Source organism: Ambystoma mexicanum, chromosome 6p, assembly GCF_040938575.1.
Source record: "Ambystoma mexicanum isolate Mex_15411 chromosome 6p, UKY_AmexF1_1, whole genome shotgun sequence".
Lineage (NCBI taxonomy): Eukaryota > Metazoa > Chordata > Amphibia > Caudata > Ambystomatidae > Ambystoma > Ambystoma mexicanum.
The window spans coordinates 457,412,339-457,434,212 of record NC_090935.1 but is presented as its reverse complement, the minus strand read 5'-3'; the positions used below and the strand labels follow the sequence as shown (position 1 = coordinate 457,434,212).

At 42.9% G+C, this 21,874-nt stretch overlaps 1 protein-coding gene across 2 annotated transcripts in view; it reads right to left on the bottom strand.

The window, feature by feature from the left end:
• ITGA1 (integrin subunit alpha 1) overlaps nt 1-21,874 on the bottom strand; it is a 1,202,180-nt gene that overhangs the window by 929,663 nt on the left and 250,643 nt on the right. For both annotated transcript variants that reach the window (XM_069627258.1, XM_069627257.1), the window contains exon 3: nt 16,861-16,973. In XM_069627258.1, coding sequence (XP_069483359.1) covers nt 16,861-16,973 — 113 coding nt within the window. The remainder of the gene's footprint in view (nt 1-16,860; nt 16,974-21,874) is intronic.

Here is a 21,874-nt window from a genome sequence, read left to right as displayed (position 1 = left end):
GAGTGCTGCAAAAATGTCTGTGTAAAGGGAAGAAGTATTGTGTCTGCTTTACTGGGCCGTGTAGATGGGAAAGCGCAAGTGATGCACCCGGCCATTATGAGCATGGTGGCCATGGAAATAGAATTGTGGGAAATAGGCAATTAGGTGTTTAGGGTGTGGTTGACAGGAAGGGGCTTTTTCATTTCTTCCCAATACTTTGTCGTGAGGTTGGTCGAGATGGAGAGACGCACAGTGCTTATCGTCGGTGATACCTTTGTGCGCCAACTGCACAGGTGTTGTGTGCAAAGAGGTGCTACTGGTAATTTCGGGTTGGAAGGAGTGGACACTTTCTGGGGCTTTCAGGGTGACTGCAGTATCGGCAGGATGGTTCACCTTTGCAGATAATGTGGCTTCTGTCACGAACGTTGGCTTTGTTGTGGTGCACTATGGAAGTCTACATTTGGGTTACATGTCATGTGGACTTTTAATCCATCACCTGAAGCGGTTGCTGAATGCAGTGATGCAGATTTTTGCTACTGCCATGGTCGTTTTCTCATGCATAACACCAAGAGGAATATATGCCCATGCCAGTGTAATTTGTCTCCAGCCAGAGGTTGGAAGGTGTGTTATAAACAGAATCATGTGTGAATGTATGCAGACTGCTGGCACCCACTATGAGATCATGAGGTTGCAAAATATGCAGTGGTTCCATAGACTTTGCATTTATTTGAGCGCCATTTGCAATGCCATTTTCCTTTACACTGTGCAAGAAGCATTGACCAGAATCTGGTATAAATGTGAGGAGAGGCAAACAGAAATGCATATAAAGAGAGAAAACACAAAAAGTTGCTGTCATGATGCCTACCTCCAAGGAGCCAGGTCCGACCCAGAAACCCCAGAGGCAGGCATCATTCCCCCCAGGGAAGTGCCAGCGGGCCCAAGCTGGGGCCCTTTGGACACAGTCCTGGCGCCTTAGGCGCCAGGCTCATGTTGGACCCCTGTCCTGGCGCCTTAGGCGCCAGGCTCATAAAGCTAGACATGTGTTCAAGTGTTTTAATGTGCACTTACCTGATGCAGACCATGCTGCTACATCCAGGCCCTCTTGAGGCCTGAATGGAACTACTTTACCTGTGGGACTACTTTCCACCTGTGTGTGGTCGGGGAAGGATACATACCTGATCGGTGGAAGGATACATGCCTGGAACTTCTTCCAAAGCTATTTAAACCACGCCCGATCAGCAACTCATGCTTCGCGTTGTTCTGCTCCTCGCAGCTGGACGCTCACCGTGTCAGCTCCTGCATCTGGACTTCAGCCACGCCTGTCAGCATCCTGGGTCGCCTGCAAAAGGAGATAAGAGAGAATTGGGGAGAAAGAAGACCTTACCTGCTAAAGTTGCATCACAGGGACATCACACCGACGATCCTGAAAGGGAAGACATCATTTTAAAAGCATTTCACTTCGATCGCTGCAGCGCTGCATTTCACTCACCTTTCCTGGGCGCCTCCATCTTCAGCAGCGATCATCCGGATCCGCACCCACTTCCCAGAGCCTAGAGAGAAAAGACAATAAAACAAGGTGAGAGAAGGAAGGGAAATAGGAAAAGCTCACTTTCCTTCTAAGACTTACCTGTTGGGTCATTCCCATTTCATTTCGGGTCCTGCCGCTTCCTGGCATTCCGGACCCCGGCCCCAATGGGGAAAAAAGACAAAAACATTGAATGAGCGAATACAAAGACATTACCTGAACGCTCATCCGGAACTTACACTTCGGGTCGGCACCATATCTCCAGCATTCCGAACCCCGGCCCCTAAGGGGAAAAAGACATAAGCATTAGCGCTTGCTGCAATAAGACAATGAACATTATTATTAGGCTTGAACTTTTGAACTTGCAACAGAACTCTTACAGCGCCTCATCTGAATAGTCAAGCTTATTTTGAACTCCCATCAAACCTCAAACCAGTGAAGTAACTGGGTTTCAACGCGCCCCTGCATCAGAAGCAGGATGGAGAACTCATCCTTCCAGACCCTAAGGTGAGACTTCACGGGGAATCGTGGAAGGGTATCAAGGAGGGTTGGAAGGGAGTGGGAGGCTTGAGCATTATTCCGTCAGTAGGTAATACTCCCTTTTCACGCACAGGGGAATATTCCTGCGAGCCAGAAAAGCCAGAGTAGAGGGGCCCTTCCTGTCCATCATCAGAGTCCTGCGCTTCACCATTGAAGAAGCATCAGCACTCGAAGCCAGACCTGCGCCTCCGTGGGAATCAGGTGAGCGTGACAGTTGCTTGCATGCACGTAAATAAAAAGAAAATATTTATACATCTACGATGGAAGACCCAATCTCCTTGCCCAGCTTGATATTGCTTCCCCCGCCAACCCCCCCACTTCACTATCATGAAAAGGTAGCAGATTCTGCGGTACTTTCAGGATTACACGTGCCACATCCTGGGTGGCCATGTCGATGTATGTGGATGGAGAAATGGTGCATACTTTTACTGAACTTTGTAGTGAACGTGCTTTGGAATGGCACAACACTTGTACTGTAAATGTGTAACGGTACATTTGAAGTGTAGTACAGGAGTAACAGTGTTGGATGATGGTTGCTTTGATGTGATTGGTGGATGCATGTGTGCCTATTTACACGTAACCCAATGAGGTAATGCTGCAGAGAAGAAGGACTGCTCCAGCTTTACAGGGGTGTGTCCCTTGCGGTACTTTGGGAAGCGCACATGCCACAATCTGCTTTTCACACCATGTTGCCCAATTTACATGGCACTGTGGGGATTATCCAATCAGTTACTGTGGGTGTGGTTCACAGGAAGGGGAGGTCAAACTGTTGTGCATTATACTCTGCGTACTGAGGGTGGCTGACATGGAGAAACGCATTGTGTTGACTGTAGGTGATCCCTTTGTCATAGATCTTCACAACTATGCCCTGGAAAGACACTTTGACAGCAATTCTGGTTTGGAAGTAGTGGACGCATTGTGGAACGCTGTGCAATTTCACTGATATGCATGCACTTTGCAAAGACCTGGCCACTTTTGCAACAGTACATGTTATCGCCATCCACTACGGCAGCATGCATATGGGTAACGTGGCTCGCTTAGATTTGTTCCGTCGACTGAGGAGATTGCTGGATGTCGTGAAGATGCTTTTGCCCACTGAAAAGGTGTTTTTCTCATCCATAATACCACAAAGAGTATGGGCCACTGCTCATGGATGTTGTTCCGAGCCAGACGCAGGAAGGTGTCTAATCAACAGAAGTATGTATACTTTTTTGTCCACTCGTGGAATGTTCTTCTGCAACAATGACCTCATTAGTTGTGGAAATGCAGAGTTTTTCCAAGAAATTTGCATTTTGTTGTCACTCATTGGCAATGCAGTTTTGTTTGCCCATCTACGGGATGCCGTGAAGAGTTTACTGTAATAATGTGAGCACAAGAAAACACAAAAACAAATAAAAAAATGAAAAAAGGTGTTTCTCTAGAAGCATCTAAAAATAGATATTTTTTAAAAATGCTATTTTAAGAGGCGCCCCTTACCACAAACTCCCCCTACCATGGTTACAAGTTATTCCCCCACGCCTGCACGCAGCACGAAAGCCGCATCTGGGGATTTTGAGGATGGCGTCCATGGAAATGGGACTGTGGGATTGTCCAATTAAGTGATTAGGATGTGCGCCAATAGGAAGAAGGACTCCTGCTTCACTCGGGCCCGGCCCTCGCGGTACTTGGGGACGCGCACGTGCCACATTCTGCAGTGCTCACCATGCTGGCCTATGGAAATGGGACTGTAGGGATTGTCCTATCAGGTGCTCAGGGTGTGTGTCACAGGAAAGCACGGCAATAGGAAGAAGGACTCCTCCTGCTTTACTGGGGCACGGCCTTCGCGGTACTTGGGAAAGTTCACGTGCCACAATCTGTGCTTCTCACACTGCCGGCCAATGGAAATGGGACTGTGGGGATTATCCAATCAGCTGCTCAGGGTGTGCGTCACAGGAAAGGGCGGCAATATATTTTCACATTACTCTGTGTACTGATGGTTGCAGGCAGAGATGGAGAGACGGACTGTTTTGATAGTCGGTGATGCCTTTGTGGAAAATCTGTTCCAGTATGCCTTCATGGCAATTTAGATTTGGAGGGAGTGAAGGTTTTGTGGTGCTGGGTGATGTGTGCAGCTTCAGCACTGTACTTGCAGTATATCGACGAGTGGCCACTTTAGCTACTGTACATAGTGTGGTTGTGCCCTATGGAGAGTTGCATTTGGGTCCCATGCCTTGTTGCCGTCTCTACCATCAACTGAAGAAGGTGATGAAAGTAGTGCAGCGTATTTTTCCCACTGCCAATGGGCTTTTCTCATGTATACCACCAACATTACTATGCACCTATTCCAATGATCGCTGTTGCCAGCTAGAGGTCGGAAAAGGGTCTCATCAACAGAAACATGTATACTTGTTTGTACGTTCGTGGGATGTTCTTTTGCAACAATGACCCCATCAGTTGTGGAAATGCAGAGTTGTTCCAAGCAAATGGCATTTTGTTGTTGTCCATTGGTAATGCCGTTTTCTTTGCTCCTCTACAGGATGCACTGAAGAGTTTCATGTAATAATGTGAGCACAAAAAAACACAAAATCAAATAAAAATGGAAAAAACAGTGTTTCTCTAGAAGCATCTACAAAATAAAAAAAGCTCTTTTCATGGCTGCCCCTTATAATGAACTCCCCCTACCCTGGTTGCAATTTATTCCCCAATGCCCGCACGCAGCACGAAAGCCACATCCAGGGATTTTCAGGATTGCAGTGATGGAAATGGGACTGTGGAGGCAGAGAGATTGCGCAATAACATTTCTGAGCATGGTGTGTACGTAGAGGATGGTTATACAGAACTGATACTGTTACATGGGGAGCTCTTCAATATTATTGGTGGATGCGTGTGGAGCTTTTTACTAGTACACAATGACGCCGTGCTGGAAAGAAGACAGTAGAAAGGGCAGAAGTAATGTTTCTGCTTTATTGGGGCACTACCCTCGCCATCCTTTGGGAAACGCTCGTGCACATACACCCGTTTTCAGTTTGCTACCCACCCTGTGGGTGTGGGTCACAGGAAGGGCCGTTCTTCATTTTCTACATTTGTGTGCGCAGTGAGCGGACTGACATGGTTGCAATTACTTGCAAATGCAATGGAGCACTGTCGATTTGGTCCAACATCACTTACGTGCTAAACCTATATGAACTGCTACTGTGTTCTGAAAAGCTGAAAAGAGATTGCAGAGCATCTCTGGGGTGTGGCCTTTTGTAGGGCTGCTGTGGAGAACTTTCACCCGTAAAACAGGCCTACATTGTTCAAAAACCTACATACATGTACAACGGCCCATTGTGGTGTTTTTGTAAGTCTTTACTTTCTGAAAAACACTCCCTACGTTCCTTAACACTGTACTTTGCTGTTGTCCATGGGTCCAGATCGTGTCACCGAAATAGGGGCCCACCAGCAGCATGCATGCGGTCGCATGGTGACGTCGCCATAGCTCTCCTTTGGAACTGCAGTCTGCAGGACGTGTTTTGGGTGGAATACATTGTGCGCATTTGCATACCGTTGCCACTTCTATACTGAATAATAGGGCGACATACGTGTGCCGAGCATTTTGCGAGACGCTGGCTGTTTATAGAGAATAGCAGTATGGATGTATAACATAACTAACGTTTGTTCGCATATGCTGCACATATGCTGCACAGTGGCAGTGCTACCAGGGCACAGAGGAACAGATACACATGCGTGTACTTGCCCAACAACCAAATGTCCCCTCCCACACATCATCATAGGTGGAGGACAACATGCAGACATGCGAAGCATGCTGGCATTGTACGGATGCCTCCATTGTCATTGTGGATAGGCCGGGCAACTGTGGTGTCCGTAATTACAACAAGGACTGTGTGCCGCTGAGTGAGAACGCCATTTCGACAAAAAAAGCATATCACATATACACTCAACAACCTTTCACTCATTTACGTTTACTTGTACACATTCATACAAACCATTAGGAAAGGGAAGGGGTAGCATAAGTAGATACTTACTGGAGGGAATTGGGGATTTCCTCAAGTTGGTTGTGAGGGGATGAAGACATTGAGGTATCACCTTAATGTCTCCCATCACACAGATTTTGAGCGGATGGTGCCCTTCGACATGGGGAAGGGGTACACGTGCAGGTCTGCTAGAGCTGTTTCATTTTGTCACCCTTGTACGCAACCTTTCAGCCGGCACAATTGTTCACCAATGTTTCCACTTTTGGTTCCAGTCTGTCCTTTTTGCTATGCACAATGTTTCTTTCTATTGCTATGGGCGTATGCTGTTGTGGAAGGGTTGTCGCTTGAGTTGCCTTCCTTTCCTTTCCAATATGTTCTCTGACAGAAAAGAAAATGTGTTTGGTATACATATAGCAATATATATTACATAATGTACCCTTCACAGTACTGTGCGTACCGTGGGGTTAGTAGTGTAAGTCATTGCGTCATGAGGGGAATTTTCTTCCAGCACTCTAAGGTGCTTGCCATTGCTCTGTAACAAATGAAACATTATGCTTCTCTAATATTGTTTACTGCAGCACCTATGTAGTTATTAGACAAACCTCAGTTAGCTTACTACCTTGTATTGACGTACTGGTCTTGGTACCAACCAATTCCGTACTCTATAAAAACACGTTGTCAAAGGGACGTTATGGTTAAGTTACGCAACTAAAAATCTATCGCCGTTACTGAAAACTCTATGGTAAAGAAACATTCTTGTTACAGTGCCCTACTAAAAACCTATGAAATTCACTAACGAAATACTGTGTTAAAGGGAATGTTATGGTTAAGTTGCACTCGCAAAAACCTGTGCAATTCAATGGAAAAACATTGTTACAGGGACGTTATGGTTACAGGGAAAACCGAGAAAAAAAAGACATTCGCCAGTTATGGTAAGCTAAGCAGCCATAACTCGTGCCACCAGTGTGCACTGCAAGGACTAACACTCAGGACATCAAAGATGCCATCACAAATCTCCTTGATGACATCACTGATGACATCACCTTTGTGGCTCCCTCTTTTTTGTTCACTCACATAAGCAGGCCAAGTGCTTTTCTTCACTAAAAGTCAGGAACTAACAATTCAAAAGGTTCTATCTTTGTATATGGCACCCTTCTCATATGTTCTTGCACTACTTTCCTTAGGGTTCACTCACATCATATGATACATACACATATAGAGGAAGAAGAAAACGTAAAACACAGCAATCATTTCTGTGCATGACGATAATCAGTCATCTTTTGAACAGTTTTGGTAATACCGGTCCTTTTTTGCTTAATTTAATTTCCCTGTATATGCTCATATTTGTATGCATTGTGGTGTCTTTATGTTTTCCGTGCAGTAGTGCAATTATGTAGTTATTAAGGCAATTACAGCTACTTCTTACATGTTTCACAGTACCCGAAACACTAAAACGAAAGCATTCATGATTTCACTATGTATCAAGGGAGGATTTTGAAGATTACACTCTATGGGGCATGGTGCAGACAATGGCTACGTTTCCACATGAGTTGGTTCATGTACTGCAAAGAAGTCTGTAATACCATAGTGTGTATAGCAATGCATTGCGCAATTAACTACTTATCTCATGATAGTTATTCCAATGATCTTTGATAGTTTTCTGCCACCATTACAATAACAATCCCTACTGGAGGCTTTCCAAGAAAACTAAATGCACATGTGATGAAAACACTTGTGTATAGGCACGTTATAAACGCAATATCATATCATAGCATGTCATCAGTGATGTCATCAATGAGATTTGTGATGGCATCTTTGATGTCATGGGTGTTAGTCCTTGCAGTGCACACTGGTGGCACGAGTTATGGTTGCTTAGCTTACTATAACTGCCGAATTTCAGGGGTTTTTCGGTTTTACCTGTAACCATAATGTCCCTGTAACAATGTTTTTCCATTGAATTTCATAGGTTTTTGCTAGTGATAGATATATATATTTCTGATCAGTGATATCAACAATGACATTTGCGATGTCATTTTAGGTACTGGGTGTTTGTATTAGAAGTGCATGGTGGTGGTGCACATTTCTGGGGTTTTTCTGTTTTACTTGTAACCGTAACATCCCTTTAACAAAGGTTTTTCTTTGAATTTCATAGGGTTTTATTAGTGCAACTTAACCACAACATCCCTTTAACAAAGTTTTTTTCATTGAACTTCATGGGTTTTTATTACTGCAACTTAACCACAACGTCCCTTTCACAAAGTTGTTCAATGCATTTCATAGGTTGTTACCAGTTCACTCTAATTTGCTACAACTTACTAACATCATACTTACCCCAATATACAATATTTTTCTCCAATCTAGAAAGTTTCACCTTAAAACTCTACCATTCCCCATCTTCCAGCATAATTTTTACACGTCTAGCCTTTTTTGCAACTCTTTCCACTGTTTTTGTGTTTGCTGATGTTTGCGAACGTCTGACGTCATCACTGACTTTTCGGACAGTGTCACATGACCACACCCGCACTTCACAAATTAGTCTGTGCTTCGCGAATAGATCAGAACTGCATTTTCAGCTGATCTAGGAACTTTGAAGCTCAAATTTTACTTTTTTTTCTTCAAAATGTACCCTTTCATAGCTCCTATACCTGTTCCTACTCATTATCCATTACAAACCTAGAACACAGCACATACTTGGAAGAATATTAGGAAAACTGCTATTTATCTTTAAAATGGCATCAACTATTGCCATCCCTCCTCCCCCAAGAGTCACCATCATCACCAGCTGCAGGACCTACACAACGAAAGAAGCGCAATATTTCAAAAGACAATCAAGAAGACCAGGAAGAAGAGGTAGAAGAAGTTTCTAGCTCTAGCAGCCAGAGAGAATTATGGGTATAGCAGTTCTTTAGCACTGTTGGAAATGTACCAAAGGCTAAAGCTACCAAAGTGAAATGCACTGAGTGCAGCGTTGTACACATTTTTGTTAACCAGCTTTTTGGCCGTTTTAAAAATAACTACTGGATGGATTTACACCATATTTACAAAAGCAAGCTTTCATTACCAATCCGTCGCTCCTGGTGCAAATTTGGTGAAAATCCATCCAGCAGTTTGAGTTGTAGGCATGATCAAAAATTACTTTCCATTGTGTCTCTCAGAAAAATCACACATTTTGGAACCGCCCCTTTAACTTTGCCCCCCTACACAAAACCTCACCGAACTTCGCAAAATCAATCCGAGGGGGCAATATACTTTCTTTGTAAAGTTTGGTGAACATTCATTCAGGGGTGACAAAGCTATAAACTGCCCGAAAAGTGCTTATCCGATGGGCTAAGCAACTTAACCATAACTAAACAGTGGCTACCACAGGCTGTGTAATGATATACATCTGGTTATGCAGGCCTGTCTGAGCTTCGCAGAAGTAGCTACAATCCAATACCTTTCTCAGCATCATAAGTGGGATGTCCAGATTGAACATCTTGAACCTTTCTTTGTCTGTCAGAAGCTTAGAAACATTCATTGTGATGGCAACAAAATAATTTTAATGGTTGCAGCCCAGTGAGTGAGACACCTAGCTTTCACCCCCGCCCACCATAAATGTAGGGTGCTGCTCCATTGCCTTTTCAATGCACAAGGCAAAAGAAGAGGCATACGCCGAGATGGGCTTTAGAAGTAATACTGAATAAGTTTCAAGACTTACTAAGTCATTCTTGCAGCTGAGCTCAGCCTGGACAATTGGCAAGATAGGACATCCAACCTTCCAAGTTCACACTAGGATATGTTATCATCCCCACTGTCTTGGAGGGACCAGCCAGGATAAAGTTCCAATAGCCACCACCTGCCAACCTGCCCATGAACTAGCCTCCACTGACTTCCTCTTCTTTTCAAGGAAACCTCTAAACGGTTGGTTGTTGCTGGATGCCATACCACCATCTCCAGTGCCATGATTCCCCTCCAGTACTGATGGCCAAACCTACCAAGGCCCCAGGGACAGGGATCTCAAAATCTGATAATACAAGGCCAAAGGGTACCAGAAACACACAGCAATGAGTTAATCCCATAAAGATTTAACAGACAGACCCAACAACCACTGAGTGTTCTCGACTGCTAGGCAAAATCTGCACTGCTGTGTCTGCCTTAGACTGAATTCAACTCTCTTTTCCCATTTTCCTTTGAGGACACACACAAATTAATCAGAACAATCATGCTCATTTAAGCAATGCTTAGAGCCGGAACCATCTCCCACTTCAACAGTCAGCCCTCACTTTTCTAAAACCGTGGTTCTTGAGCTAGCTCAACATTCTGTTTGGATTTAGAAGCCTGAATTAGACATGTGGTCATTCATAGAGTCAAGTATGGATCACAAAGATTTCCACTGAGCCCCTAAGTTATTCTGATCACCCAATGAGACTAATCCTAATGGTTAGCGACTACTGAAGGCCTGAACCTGGAGGTCTAAAGTTTTCACAATTTCACAGTGCCTTCCTGTGTAGGGCTTCCAATAAGTGCAAACAAAGATACAATATTTGCTTTCGTACGTCCGTCTAGTCATTAATTTTGTTCACTGCGACAAGTAGCCATATAGCCATATATATTGAATCACCACACTATACTCCTGAGAGATAAAATAGACTGCCCAGCTTTCACTATCAATAGGTGAGTAAGAGAGCTGAAGGAGCCCTATACTCAGCTGAAGGAGCCCTATGCTCAGCCAGTACTCAGCCAGTACCTAGAACAGCTGCCCCTCTTCCTACAGAGTCAGAGGCAGCCATTAGGTGGCGTGCGCACAGTGCAGTCTGCCGGCCTGGTTGTTTTTCTGCTGGCTGTGCTCTTCTTGCTCAGCACTGTGCAGGGCGGCAGTGCCTGAGTGTTCAGCACTTGATTGTCTGCATTTTTGCTGGTATTCGAGACTCAAGCTCTGAGAACCAGCTTTTCTGAGTTTCCCATGGTTGCTGTGGAAGCATTGTGTGTACTTTACAAAAGACGCCATAAATATCTGCAGCACTTGGTTTTAACAGCTGGGTCCAGTGGCTGGCTCCTGTGGCTGTTCCCAGAAAACTACATGTAATGCCCCTCTGTGTGCGTGTGGGGTAAGGCCAGTAAGATACTGCTTTTGTACTTTGAGTACATTTGTTTCAGTTACCTGATTCCACAGAGAGGCAAACATCTGCGGTACCCTCTTTGATGTGCTTCCTTCTGCTTTGTGCCTCATTAATTAAGAAAGCTGTTGTGTGCTCATTTTTTGAGCATAGCATGTTTTTGGAGTTTTGAGAATGCCGGTTACGAGAGCAAATGGCCTCAAAGCAATATCTGGGAATTATTTCAATCCACTACCCTCCCCCTCTATGTTTGAATCTTGTTCTCAGGGGGTGAAGATAGGGTGTGGGCAATAAAAGCCTAATGCTGGGTTACTAATTATGGCCCGTGTAGAACATGGCGACCTACCGATGTCGCCAATCCCTAAAGAGTCTACTTTGTCAAAGTTACTGGCTATCAGTGAATGAAGTAGACAGAGCCTTTGGGACAGGACAGACAGCACCCCTATTGATGATGAAGAAAGTTATCGACCTGTAGCCTCCGCAATGCCATGTGGGAAGGAAGACATGAAGGCATTGAGTAACCTGGAAAAGCATATTATCATTCTGGGGGAACATATTGATGTTCTGGGAGAAGCAATTAAGGGTAACCAAGCTGAAGACATTCTGAATGTAACTACTTCGTTGGCAGTATCAGCTTTTTCTCCCAGCAAAAGTGTTGACAATCTTATTCCAGAGATTTTGCCACAGTCACTGACGGGTCATCTTAGAATGGAGGGGTTACAACTTGAGCCTGGGATATGGCAATATGTCAAAGAAAATATTAACCGGGAGATAACGCAGTATAGATACATTGCAGACTTGTGTCGATGGGTTGTCATTATTGATATCATTATTGATAATCAAGTGTTTGCCGGTTAAGAGGGATCACCTAACATGGTAGATCAGAACTGTCGACAGATTTCAGGGCGAATGATCTTGTTTCAGTGGAGAAATATTCTACAAAATGCTTGAAATTTCACCTGTCTATCAAATCTCTATATGTACTCCTTCTGTGGCAGCTGTAATGCATACACGCTGCTCTGACAGTTCTAAAAGAAAGTCCTATGGTTCCAATGGTCTACATATTGGCAAAACATATATGCCCAGGATTGAGGGTACGTCCCTGAGAGATTTGCTATGGATAAAAGAAACTTTATAATTGCTAATGTGGAGAAACCAATAGCAAAAGAACCTAAGAAAGCACTAAAAAATACCGGGCCAGAGAAAACTGGGCCAGGGGTTATTAGATTTTCAGAATTTAAGGTCCCTCGTGTATTAAATTGGACAGTTGGTGCACCCAGGAACATAAGCATGTTTGAATATTCTGACTGGGGTTCAACTAATCTGAGATTGATAATCAATTTGGTGTAGGGCTTCTATTACGGTAGATCAGATAGCCCTTTCTGCATTTGCTGTTTCTTGTGTGATATCTGTTGACTTGACTTCAACATGTGCTGGCCATCACAAGAACTTCTTTTGTGTTCCATGCGGCTTCTTTTTTAGGTTCCCAAAGCTGTTGGAGAGGCTTGTTTTTCCCCTTGATCTTTCTAACTGTTTCTGCATTTGTTTGAGTCATCGGTTTCTGTTGTTTATTTATTTTATTTTATTTGTTTGTACCCTTATGCCTTACGGACCTGTTTTTCTGCTGGCACTATATACATAAAACTAAACTAAAACTAAACTAAACACGGTACTCTGTGCCCAGCCTCAATACTTAAAACAGGGGAATCATCAAGGAGTTGAAACACATCTGCGTTAAACAGCTAGCATAGGTTCCATGTGTTAAAATCACGGAAAAAATGGACGTTTACACAAAACATTGGTTTTGATGCTGCAATCCATGTAAAGGATGCAGGAGACACCCCCGCAACCCCCAGACCCATTATACCATTTAAAGGGAGCGGGGGACACCCCTGCAACCCCTGCTCCCCTTAAATGGAATAATGTGGTACACCTTTACTGTGTCAAACCACTGCCTTTTTGCCACAATTTTTTGTAAAGGCGACATTTTTGCCACAATTTCATTACTGCATACCCTACCAGATTGAGCAATCACATCAGATGTTCACAGTATGGAGCTTCTGTTTTACCAGTACTGTTTGATGCAATCACAAATTAAACACCAACAATCTGGACAAACCATTCCTATTGAATATGATACTAAACAACCGTTTGGCACTTCATACAAAATATGAACTCTAAAGGTGGCACTCGTCACCAGACATCTGAATATAACATGTATACCTTCAAGCATGCATTCCAGAAGAAAGATAATTCCTTCACTGGTCCTTTCTATAATGTCTGTAACTAACACCAAAACACCTTGAAAAAACAGCTCCCTTTACACAGCACAGATACAATAAAACTAAAATAAATAGAAATAACTGTTTTACCGACACTTCCTGACTCATTAATCATCAGAGCTTAGCCGTTAAGAATAAAAACAGGAAACAACAATTCTGCAAATCCTACTCCAAATATTATAATAATGGCTGTTGTTGCAAACTAGTTAATCTCATGTGAAAAACAATCTGCTTCCAGGCTTGCATCAAGGAAGCAAATATTTATGTCAGAGGCTATGTCAGGATCCACAAGGAAACGATGATCCCAGGAACTGTTATGGGTCTCGAAGTAACTACTAAACCTATCAATTTCCCGACCAAACATACCAGGAAAGAACCCTGCTACACTTTTCGGTGTCTAACATGTACCAGGTAATAGGTCATCATCATCCAAGATGTTCTGCTTGACTATTGGAAGTTGTACTTGGAGAGACTTCGGCTATGAAGTGACTGGTCATTTCTTTAGGGACTCACAGGTGTTCAATATGTGGCACTAGAATGCTTCTTCTGGAGTTAGAGACAATAGCTCAGCAAGAAGTACCCCCGAGGGAGGAAACATATCGACTCATTAGCAACTTGTACAAGGGTCATGGGCCAGACAGGCTGATTGAAGTACCAATACCTTACATCATTCCTGCCCATAGTCCAAAAGATACATACCAAGCATAATGATGGTTAGCAGACTTTTCCTGTCTATGACCGGTCTTTATTCAAGGTATCTGTGTCACTGAAGAGGGTATACAACAGCACCTCCTTGTGATGTACTTACAACTTCTGCCATCAAGTTTTAGTTTCACATTCCCAGTGTAGTAGGTACATTTTTGACTAGTTAATGTTCTTCCTTCTGCTTGAGTTCTTTCTCCAATTGATGTTGCAAGCTAGACAGACATGCATCCTTGCACATATGCACAGTATCTCGTTTTTGCAATGTTTCTATGGGTGTTTCTGCTCCACCAACACCAACACATGGCGAGGTGAAATCTATAAAGGGAGCTAGCAGGTGCTCAATGTTACTAGTGAGTCTAACTACCTGTGAATCATGAAACAAGGTTGAAAGAAAACAGGTCCCTCGCCAGTTATGTTGCATTGCCATCACCCCCAAGATATGGACAGGTTCAGATGAAACAGGCACTTCAGAGGGAGAAACTTACTGAGAAATGTCTTGAGATTGTTAAACCACTCTGTGGCCTCCTTGAAAGGTGGACCTGCAGAGCAGTCATTACAAATCAGCTGCCTTTGTCATGGCATCAAGTACTCCCATCTAGCGTACTGCTGTGAGTGTTACAGTACTCTGTGAAGGCAATGCAAAGATCATGTTGCTGAGATCTTTATGTTGTGAAGTGACAACATGCGGCACACCTTCAATTGGCATGGTGCCTCTGTGGCATGGTAAGCCTAGCTGAAATGTAAGCAGATCTTCTTGGCAGCATGGACAATTTCATTCATGGGCTGACAGCTACTGGTAAAGTGTAGAATGATGAGGTTAAGGACACGTGCAAAGCAACGGGCTTGCATTTTATTGACAACTCATAATACAGCAAGGACCTTTGATCCATTGTCTGCTGAAAGAACGGTCAAATGCACATTATGACGACGTAACCACTGTGTCTCCACCTTAGCACACATATTTACCCATGTGTGGCTTCTTCAGGGAAATCCTTGCATGCACAATATTGCCTGGTGCTGAACTGCATACTTCTTCAGGCCCCCTTATATTACTCTGGGCTCATCCTATGATGGCTATGTAGTCAATGCTGTGACCACTACTCAAAATGTGCATTTGATAAACACCCCTCTGCAGCCATATATTTGCTGTTATTTGAACACTTTGCTGGAAATAAAACAGAGACCAGGAACATCCCGGTGGCCGTCTGCTTTCCGCATATGCTGTCATCCTTTGTGAAGTGCTGCCCCACTGATGTTTCTGTTTTATGGTGCAAAGAGGCATGTCTGCCTAGGCTAATTCTCTCATGCAGGTCATGGACATACTTTCCTTGTGTGCATTTCTCACATCGAATGAGGTACACACTGTTGGATGAGTTGCAGTTGTGAGTCCCTTTTATTTATTTCTTTATTTATTTATTCACTTGTAGAGCGCCTTAAGCCCAGAGGTAGACAGGCGCTAAATTTGTCCTGTTCAGTTCTGCGGGGTCGTTGCAGCAGACCCAGCGTATTGGCAGGTTTTGCATCTCTCAATATTGCATGGGTATGTTCCATGACACCTTCATTCTTGATGCCAAGTAAATGCACGTTTCATCATAAATTGTGCCAGATCTTTTTGTTGCTTGCACACCGTCAAGGGGGCCATTGAAAATGACTTGCATTTCTTTGTCCCTGCTGAATATTGGTTGTATGTCCTTCAAATGATCAGTTGTGTTAAAGAAGGCTGGTAAATGAGCGCTAGTGTTACACATTCTGAAGTTCTGCTTTCTCTGCATTGTATACGGTCCTCCATTGGAATGTTCATTGCAAGATCAAACACTCTGTACATCTGTGTGGCTGAATGTCACTTTTGCAGAGAACCTTTCCATTTCCATTTCCATTTGAGTGTTTTACGTTGACCCAGCATTATCGTGGATTGGTCATGTGATAGCTATGAGTTATTGCTCCCTTCAATTGATGTGGGGTATGTGTCATCCAAAAACATGTTGGAGTTGTTAATGGACCCCTCCTGCTAGTGATCTCAAGATTTTCCGACCAGTTCCTAGCTGGCCGTATTGTTGGTGGATTTCACCACACAGATCTGGAGTCATGCTCTACTTAACCCCTTTCCTGCTGCATGCACGTTTCTGCAGTGCTTAACAGAAGTAATAGTAAATGCATTCAGAACATGTATGTCACATTTCTATCAGTGGCTTACACATTCTTTGCAGGCCAGGTGTTTATGGACGTTTCTGGTGGTTTAATAATCCATGCTGACATTGTGAACACGTTCGCATGCGCGGGTTCGTGTACCCCTGCAGATTAGTCTGACATAATGCCACCCACTATGTAATAAGGTGGGTAACGAGGACTGGAGGGCACATGTAGCACAGCAATACGTGTGTAACTATGCAAGAACTGAACCTGCTCAAGAAATGAGGTCGGGCCCTTGATAAGGAGATTGCATATATGTGTGTTTCCTCACAGATGTGTGATGCAGTATTTGGAACATGAGTTGCCATTTTCACATTTATAAAATAATATTGTTTAGGGCAACACATACTGCTGACAGAGTGGTATTTGGAGTTGCACCAACTAAAATTCTGTATCACTAGACACATCATATGAACCATTATTTGCTCACATTTCACAAAGTTTCACAATTAATAAAGGATGTTGCCTTATGTATCTGGCTGTTTAGCTACACTAAACAACCTGGGATGGACAGAGTTCATTGTGCAATTGAATGCTCAGATAAAGCTACATTCTCGATATCGGTGGACAATTAAAATATGCATACGCACCTGGTAGGTTCAGCTTTATGCATTCCGGTTGGTTACCCTTTCCGACGGGGCATTTGTAAACATCGCCTGTCCTTTTTTTAGGCTGCCCGACTAGTGGAGAGCCTATTAGAACCCTGATAAAGGAAAATATCAACAATTAGTATTTGCTGCAGAATTGACATTTTCACACTGTTTACTAATTACTTAAGTGGAAAAGAGCACATGATGTAATAAGCAACTCCATGAAGTAGGAAATACATGTGTACCAAAATGAGGGTAATGCATGGATTGAGAATCAAGGATGATGGCCTAGACGGTATTGTAGTGAAAGTGAGGGGAAGGAGAGAAATGTAGGGAGGGGAGACGCAAGTAGGAATGCATGGCTCAAGGGGAAAGTAACATCTACAAATATGGACGTTCAAGTATCTTCTGTAGATAAATTAAGGGTGTGGGCCTTCGTCTAGGGGCATACATTGATAATCACTGTTGTTGGTTCTATTTAATTGTGATTTCTTGATTTAAAGTTGGGATGGAATGCCTGGTGGAGTGTAACATTTCTGAGGATCAGTGGTCGAAGTGTACAAAAAGAAGTAGTGGAACTATGTTCCCTGCTGGCCTGCACCCATTCTCCACAAACCCCATTGGCAGGCCCCTACCACACACAATACAATCCCCCAAACACTTGCACCTGAGGTTTAAGGGAACGTTCAGTGCAGTGTATTGAAATTGCAAGCTGCAATGTCTTCCCACACTTTTATTTTAAAACTAAACTATTCCGGAACGATTTCTTTTTAAAATAAAAGGATAGGAGCTGCAAAACGTAATTTAAAAAAGTAGAGGAGCACCGCTCCCGCTCACTTCGACCACTGCTGAGGATGAGCGTTTCTCGCATTCATTATCTAGCTTTTTTGAGTTTATGGCATAATACGCTGTACAGGGCAATTTAAACATGATATGTGTTGGGAGAACAATCTAATGAGGATTATTATTGGCGGGTGAGAGGGCATCACGTTCCTGTGGCCAGTGATCAAGCCTGCGGCTGCACGGGAGACCAGTTTAAGAGGTTAAACACCAGTGTCAAAAAGACCACTGAATAGAGAATCTTTCCCATCAGTGAGCAGCAGCTATATAGAGCTCCTACTTCTGCACCTCAATTTACATTGCAATTTAGCAACTATTTGCTCTCCCTTCTTAATGCCAATACAAAGCTAATTCTTCTTGGATTGGAGATTTCAATCTCTGGTTAGGGAACAATCTGGATGCTACAGCTGGGGCCTTGGAATCTGTCCTTTATTTGTTGTTTTTTTTTTTACACTTTTTTAGAGAACTGACACATACAAAGGGACACACTCTTGATTGGCTTGCCACTCATAATCTTAGCCTAACAGAGATAGAAATGTCACCCTGTCCCTGGTCGGACCATTTTTGTATATACTTCCAGTCATGTATTAACCTCTATATGCAAAAACAGGCACCTATCAAGGTGTTTACACCATTCAGAAGCTCTAGGAATCTGACACTAGATATTCTTACGGCCTGGGCTAAGTCCCAGAATGAGGAAATCCAGTCCACTGAAAGTCTGGAGGCTACTACTGACATTTTAGTCAACTCACTGAAAACTGTTACAGAGAAGTTTGCCCCCATTAAGAATAAATGTCTGGCAGAACGGAAAAATAACCCTTGGTTTAATGAGCAGATTTTGAAGCTTAAGGCAAAACAGATTACATTTGTCTATGCCTGGCGAGAAATCCCTGATCAACCACGCTTGGACAACTACAAAAAAGCTGCTCTCTTGTATGCAATGCCAATCATTGAAGGAAAAATCACTGAATTGTAGAATTCTTAACGCCACTTCCGATAGCAAAGAGCTATTTAAAAGTTTAAAAGAGTCGGACACTCCTAAGGGTCCCAATCAAGATCCCATTCTCAAGAATGGGAACTGGTGGACAGACATCCATCCAGACTGCCATGTTTAAGAAACTGGAAAAAATCAAAAGCACCATTGATGAGAAACAGCAGTCTCTTAGTAAAGATGACCCTGATGACTCAGAAAGGATGAGAAAATCCATACTTTCAACTTTTCCCCTGTGTCACAAACATATTTAGCTAAAATCATCTCCCAAATAAAAAACACCAGTTGTAAAGGAGATCCTTGTTCCACAGTAATTATTAAGGCATGCTCCCCCCTGCTTATCACAGCCCTTACTAAATCTGTTAATTTATCCTTTGCCCAAAACTGCGTCCCACTAGATATTAAAGGTGCATGGGTCACACCTTTATTAAAGAAACCTAATTTTTGCCCGATGAATCCTATTAATTATCAATCTATTTCAAATACTCCATTTCTGTTGAAGATCTTAGACAGCATGGTCTATAACCAGATTTCTCAGCATCTTTCCTCCTCTCAGATTCTACATACATTTCAATCAGGTTTTCGTCCTAATCATTGGATGGAAACAGCTCTTTTAGCCCTTAAATCTCAGTTGTTACAAGGCATGGATGGCGGCCAAACCTCACTACTCCTGATTTTACACCACTCTGCAGCATTTGACCTGGTGGATCATTCCATTTTGTCCACAAGGTTAAGGGACACAGCACACTATTCAGTGCAAGCAACTCAGCGGGTGCTGTCTTTCCTGAGTAGCAGACAGGTTAGAGTTGTGAATGAGTTAGCCGAAGCAGAACCAACACCTTTTCTCTATGGGGTACCGCAGGGAGCCTGCGAATCACCATGGTTTTACTAAATCTTCATGGTGCTCTTTTTCCAGATGCTGGAACATGAGGGGAATTATTTTGCCAATTCTGCAGATGATTCACAATGCATTATCCCTTTGTTGGTATTCCATGAGGCAGATTAATCGAATACCAATAATATATATCAGACGATACAAAGGTGGATGGTCCGGAATGGTTTGGCACTGAATAGTGTGAAGACAGAGCTTATGATTGTTGGCTCTGACTCCAACTAGCTAAACTTGATCTGGCGTACAGCCGTTTTGTTATAGATGAATGTAATATTAAGGTCCATAACAAAGTAAAGACCGTAGGTGTTGTTCTGGATTAAAGCCTTAATATGAAGGTGCAAAATAGAAGCTTGGTATCATCATCGTCATATTACATCGAATTGTTGCACCAACTTCGTCCTACGATTTCAGAAAAAAACTCAGAAACGCTAGTGAGAGCGATTATTGGCTCAAAGTTAGACTATTGCTGGAGTCTTTTAGCTGGTTCTTCTAAAACTGATCTTCATTGTCTTCAAGTGGTTCAGAATGGGGCTGTAAGAGTCGTGAGAAGATTGAATCGGAGGGACCATGTTTCGGATGCAAGACGGAGTCTGCATTGGCTTCCGGTACAGGTAAGAGTGCATTTTAGGATGCTATTAATTACTCAGAAATGCCTGGTGGGACATATGCCCTTGTATCTTGTGGAAGGTGTGGAGAAAAGGCAGAGTCTTAGATCCTTAAGATCTCACAATTCCAACCTCCGAGTTTTTGTTGACTCTGCGTATATAACACCATCTTGCCTGTGTTTTCAGGTCTTGCGCCCTTAAGCCTGCGGGTACCGGGAGCATGTTATACATTAAATAACATAATTTAACTGTTGTGCTATAATCTTCTTTTCATTGACATTTCAGATTCTTCAGCCAGACTCCTCTTACTTAATACTAAGACATTCTTTTCTCACGCCACATATGGCTTAAGTCTAAACCCTTCACCATCCACTTCTGTGTGCATATTGTGTATCAGAAAACATGTATAGAATATGGTTTGCATTCAAATGGGCGTTTCTTTTCCCTCCAGTAATGAGTGAATGCCATGAAAGTACAGGCCCTTTGTGTACTGTAGCAGATCATTGGTCTATGCCTGTGAAGAGCAGTGTGGTTAATTGTTTGTCTTTGACTCCAATATAACACATAGTAAGCTACCTACATGTAAAGAAGATAATTACTGTGCATACAATCAGCACCTATTAAAATTAGAACTATGTGTTTGCATTTTTCTTTGGAACAGATACCTTTCTGTATTGTATGTATTGTATTTATTTGTTGTTTCTGCTGTTCATCTATGTACCTTAAGGTTTCTTTGGGATAATGAGAGTGCTGGCATAAATGAAAAGAAAATCATGATCATTTTGACAAATAATACACAAGCAATATGAAAACACCCCACATGTTTTTTTAGCTCTTGTGAGAGTATATACAAAAGTCCTGATTGTATTCATCCAACATTTGCAAGTTAACCAATCTTCTCCCTTGTTGCTCAGAAGGAATCATAATGTTTATTCTTTACACATTAGCAACTAATATACCAGCACATTTTCTTCAGGAGTAGATTTTCACATATTCTTTTATAGTGATTTGGGGGGCTTACTTGTAATTAGTACCCAGCAAACTCAAGTGCACTGGACCGGACCATACCTGCGCGAAAAAAGGCTCTTAGCACTCTTGCATCCCAGAATGGTTTTTGCGAGTGCCCGTCATGGAAAGGGAGAAGTGACTATGTGTAGTTCCTTTCGCCCCTTCCATGGTGGCTGTTTTGTTTGTTTTTACATACATTTTAATAGCCGCCATGGAAGCGGAGAAGGAACCACGTGTAGTCTCTTCTACCCGATCCCTGGTGGGCATTTTATTTAGTTTTTTTCTCAACTTGAGATAAACTGCTATTAGTAACCCTGTATGACGTGCCAGGGTACTAATAGCAATATAAACCGAAGAGGGGGGCATTACCGTAAGGGTAAAGCCCCGGGCTATGTTAAAGCCCTTGCTTCGATCTGGCTTGTAACAATGGCCCCAGGGCTATCAGCCTACTGGTAATGGCCCCCTCCTCGGGTTATATTGCCTAGATAAATATTTAACTCCACTGGTGGTGCACTTCTTCACAGAATGTCTCTTTGCAATTTTCAACTTTTGCACAATGTAGTAGAAAAGTAAAGTGTAAAACACAGATAAAATCACTTTTACACTTTACTTTTGCACTACATGTTTGTAAAAGTGTAAAAGCCTCCCACAGTTAACAATTACAGGAGGCTTTTACAA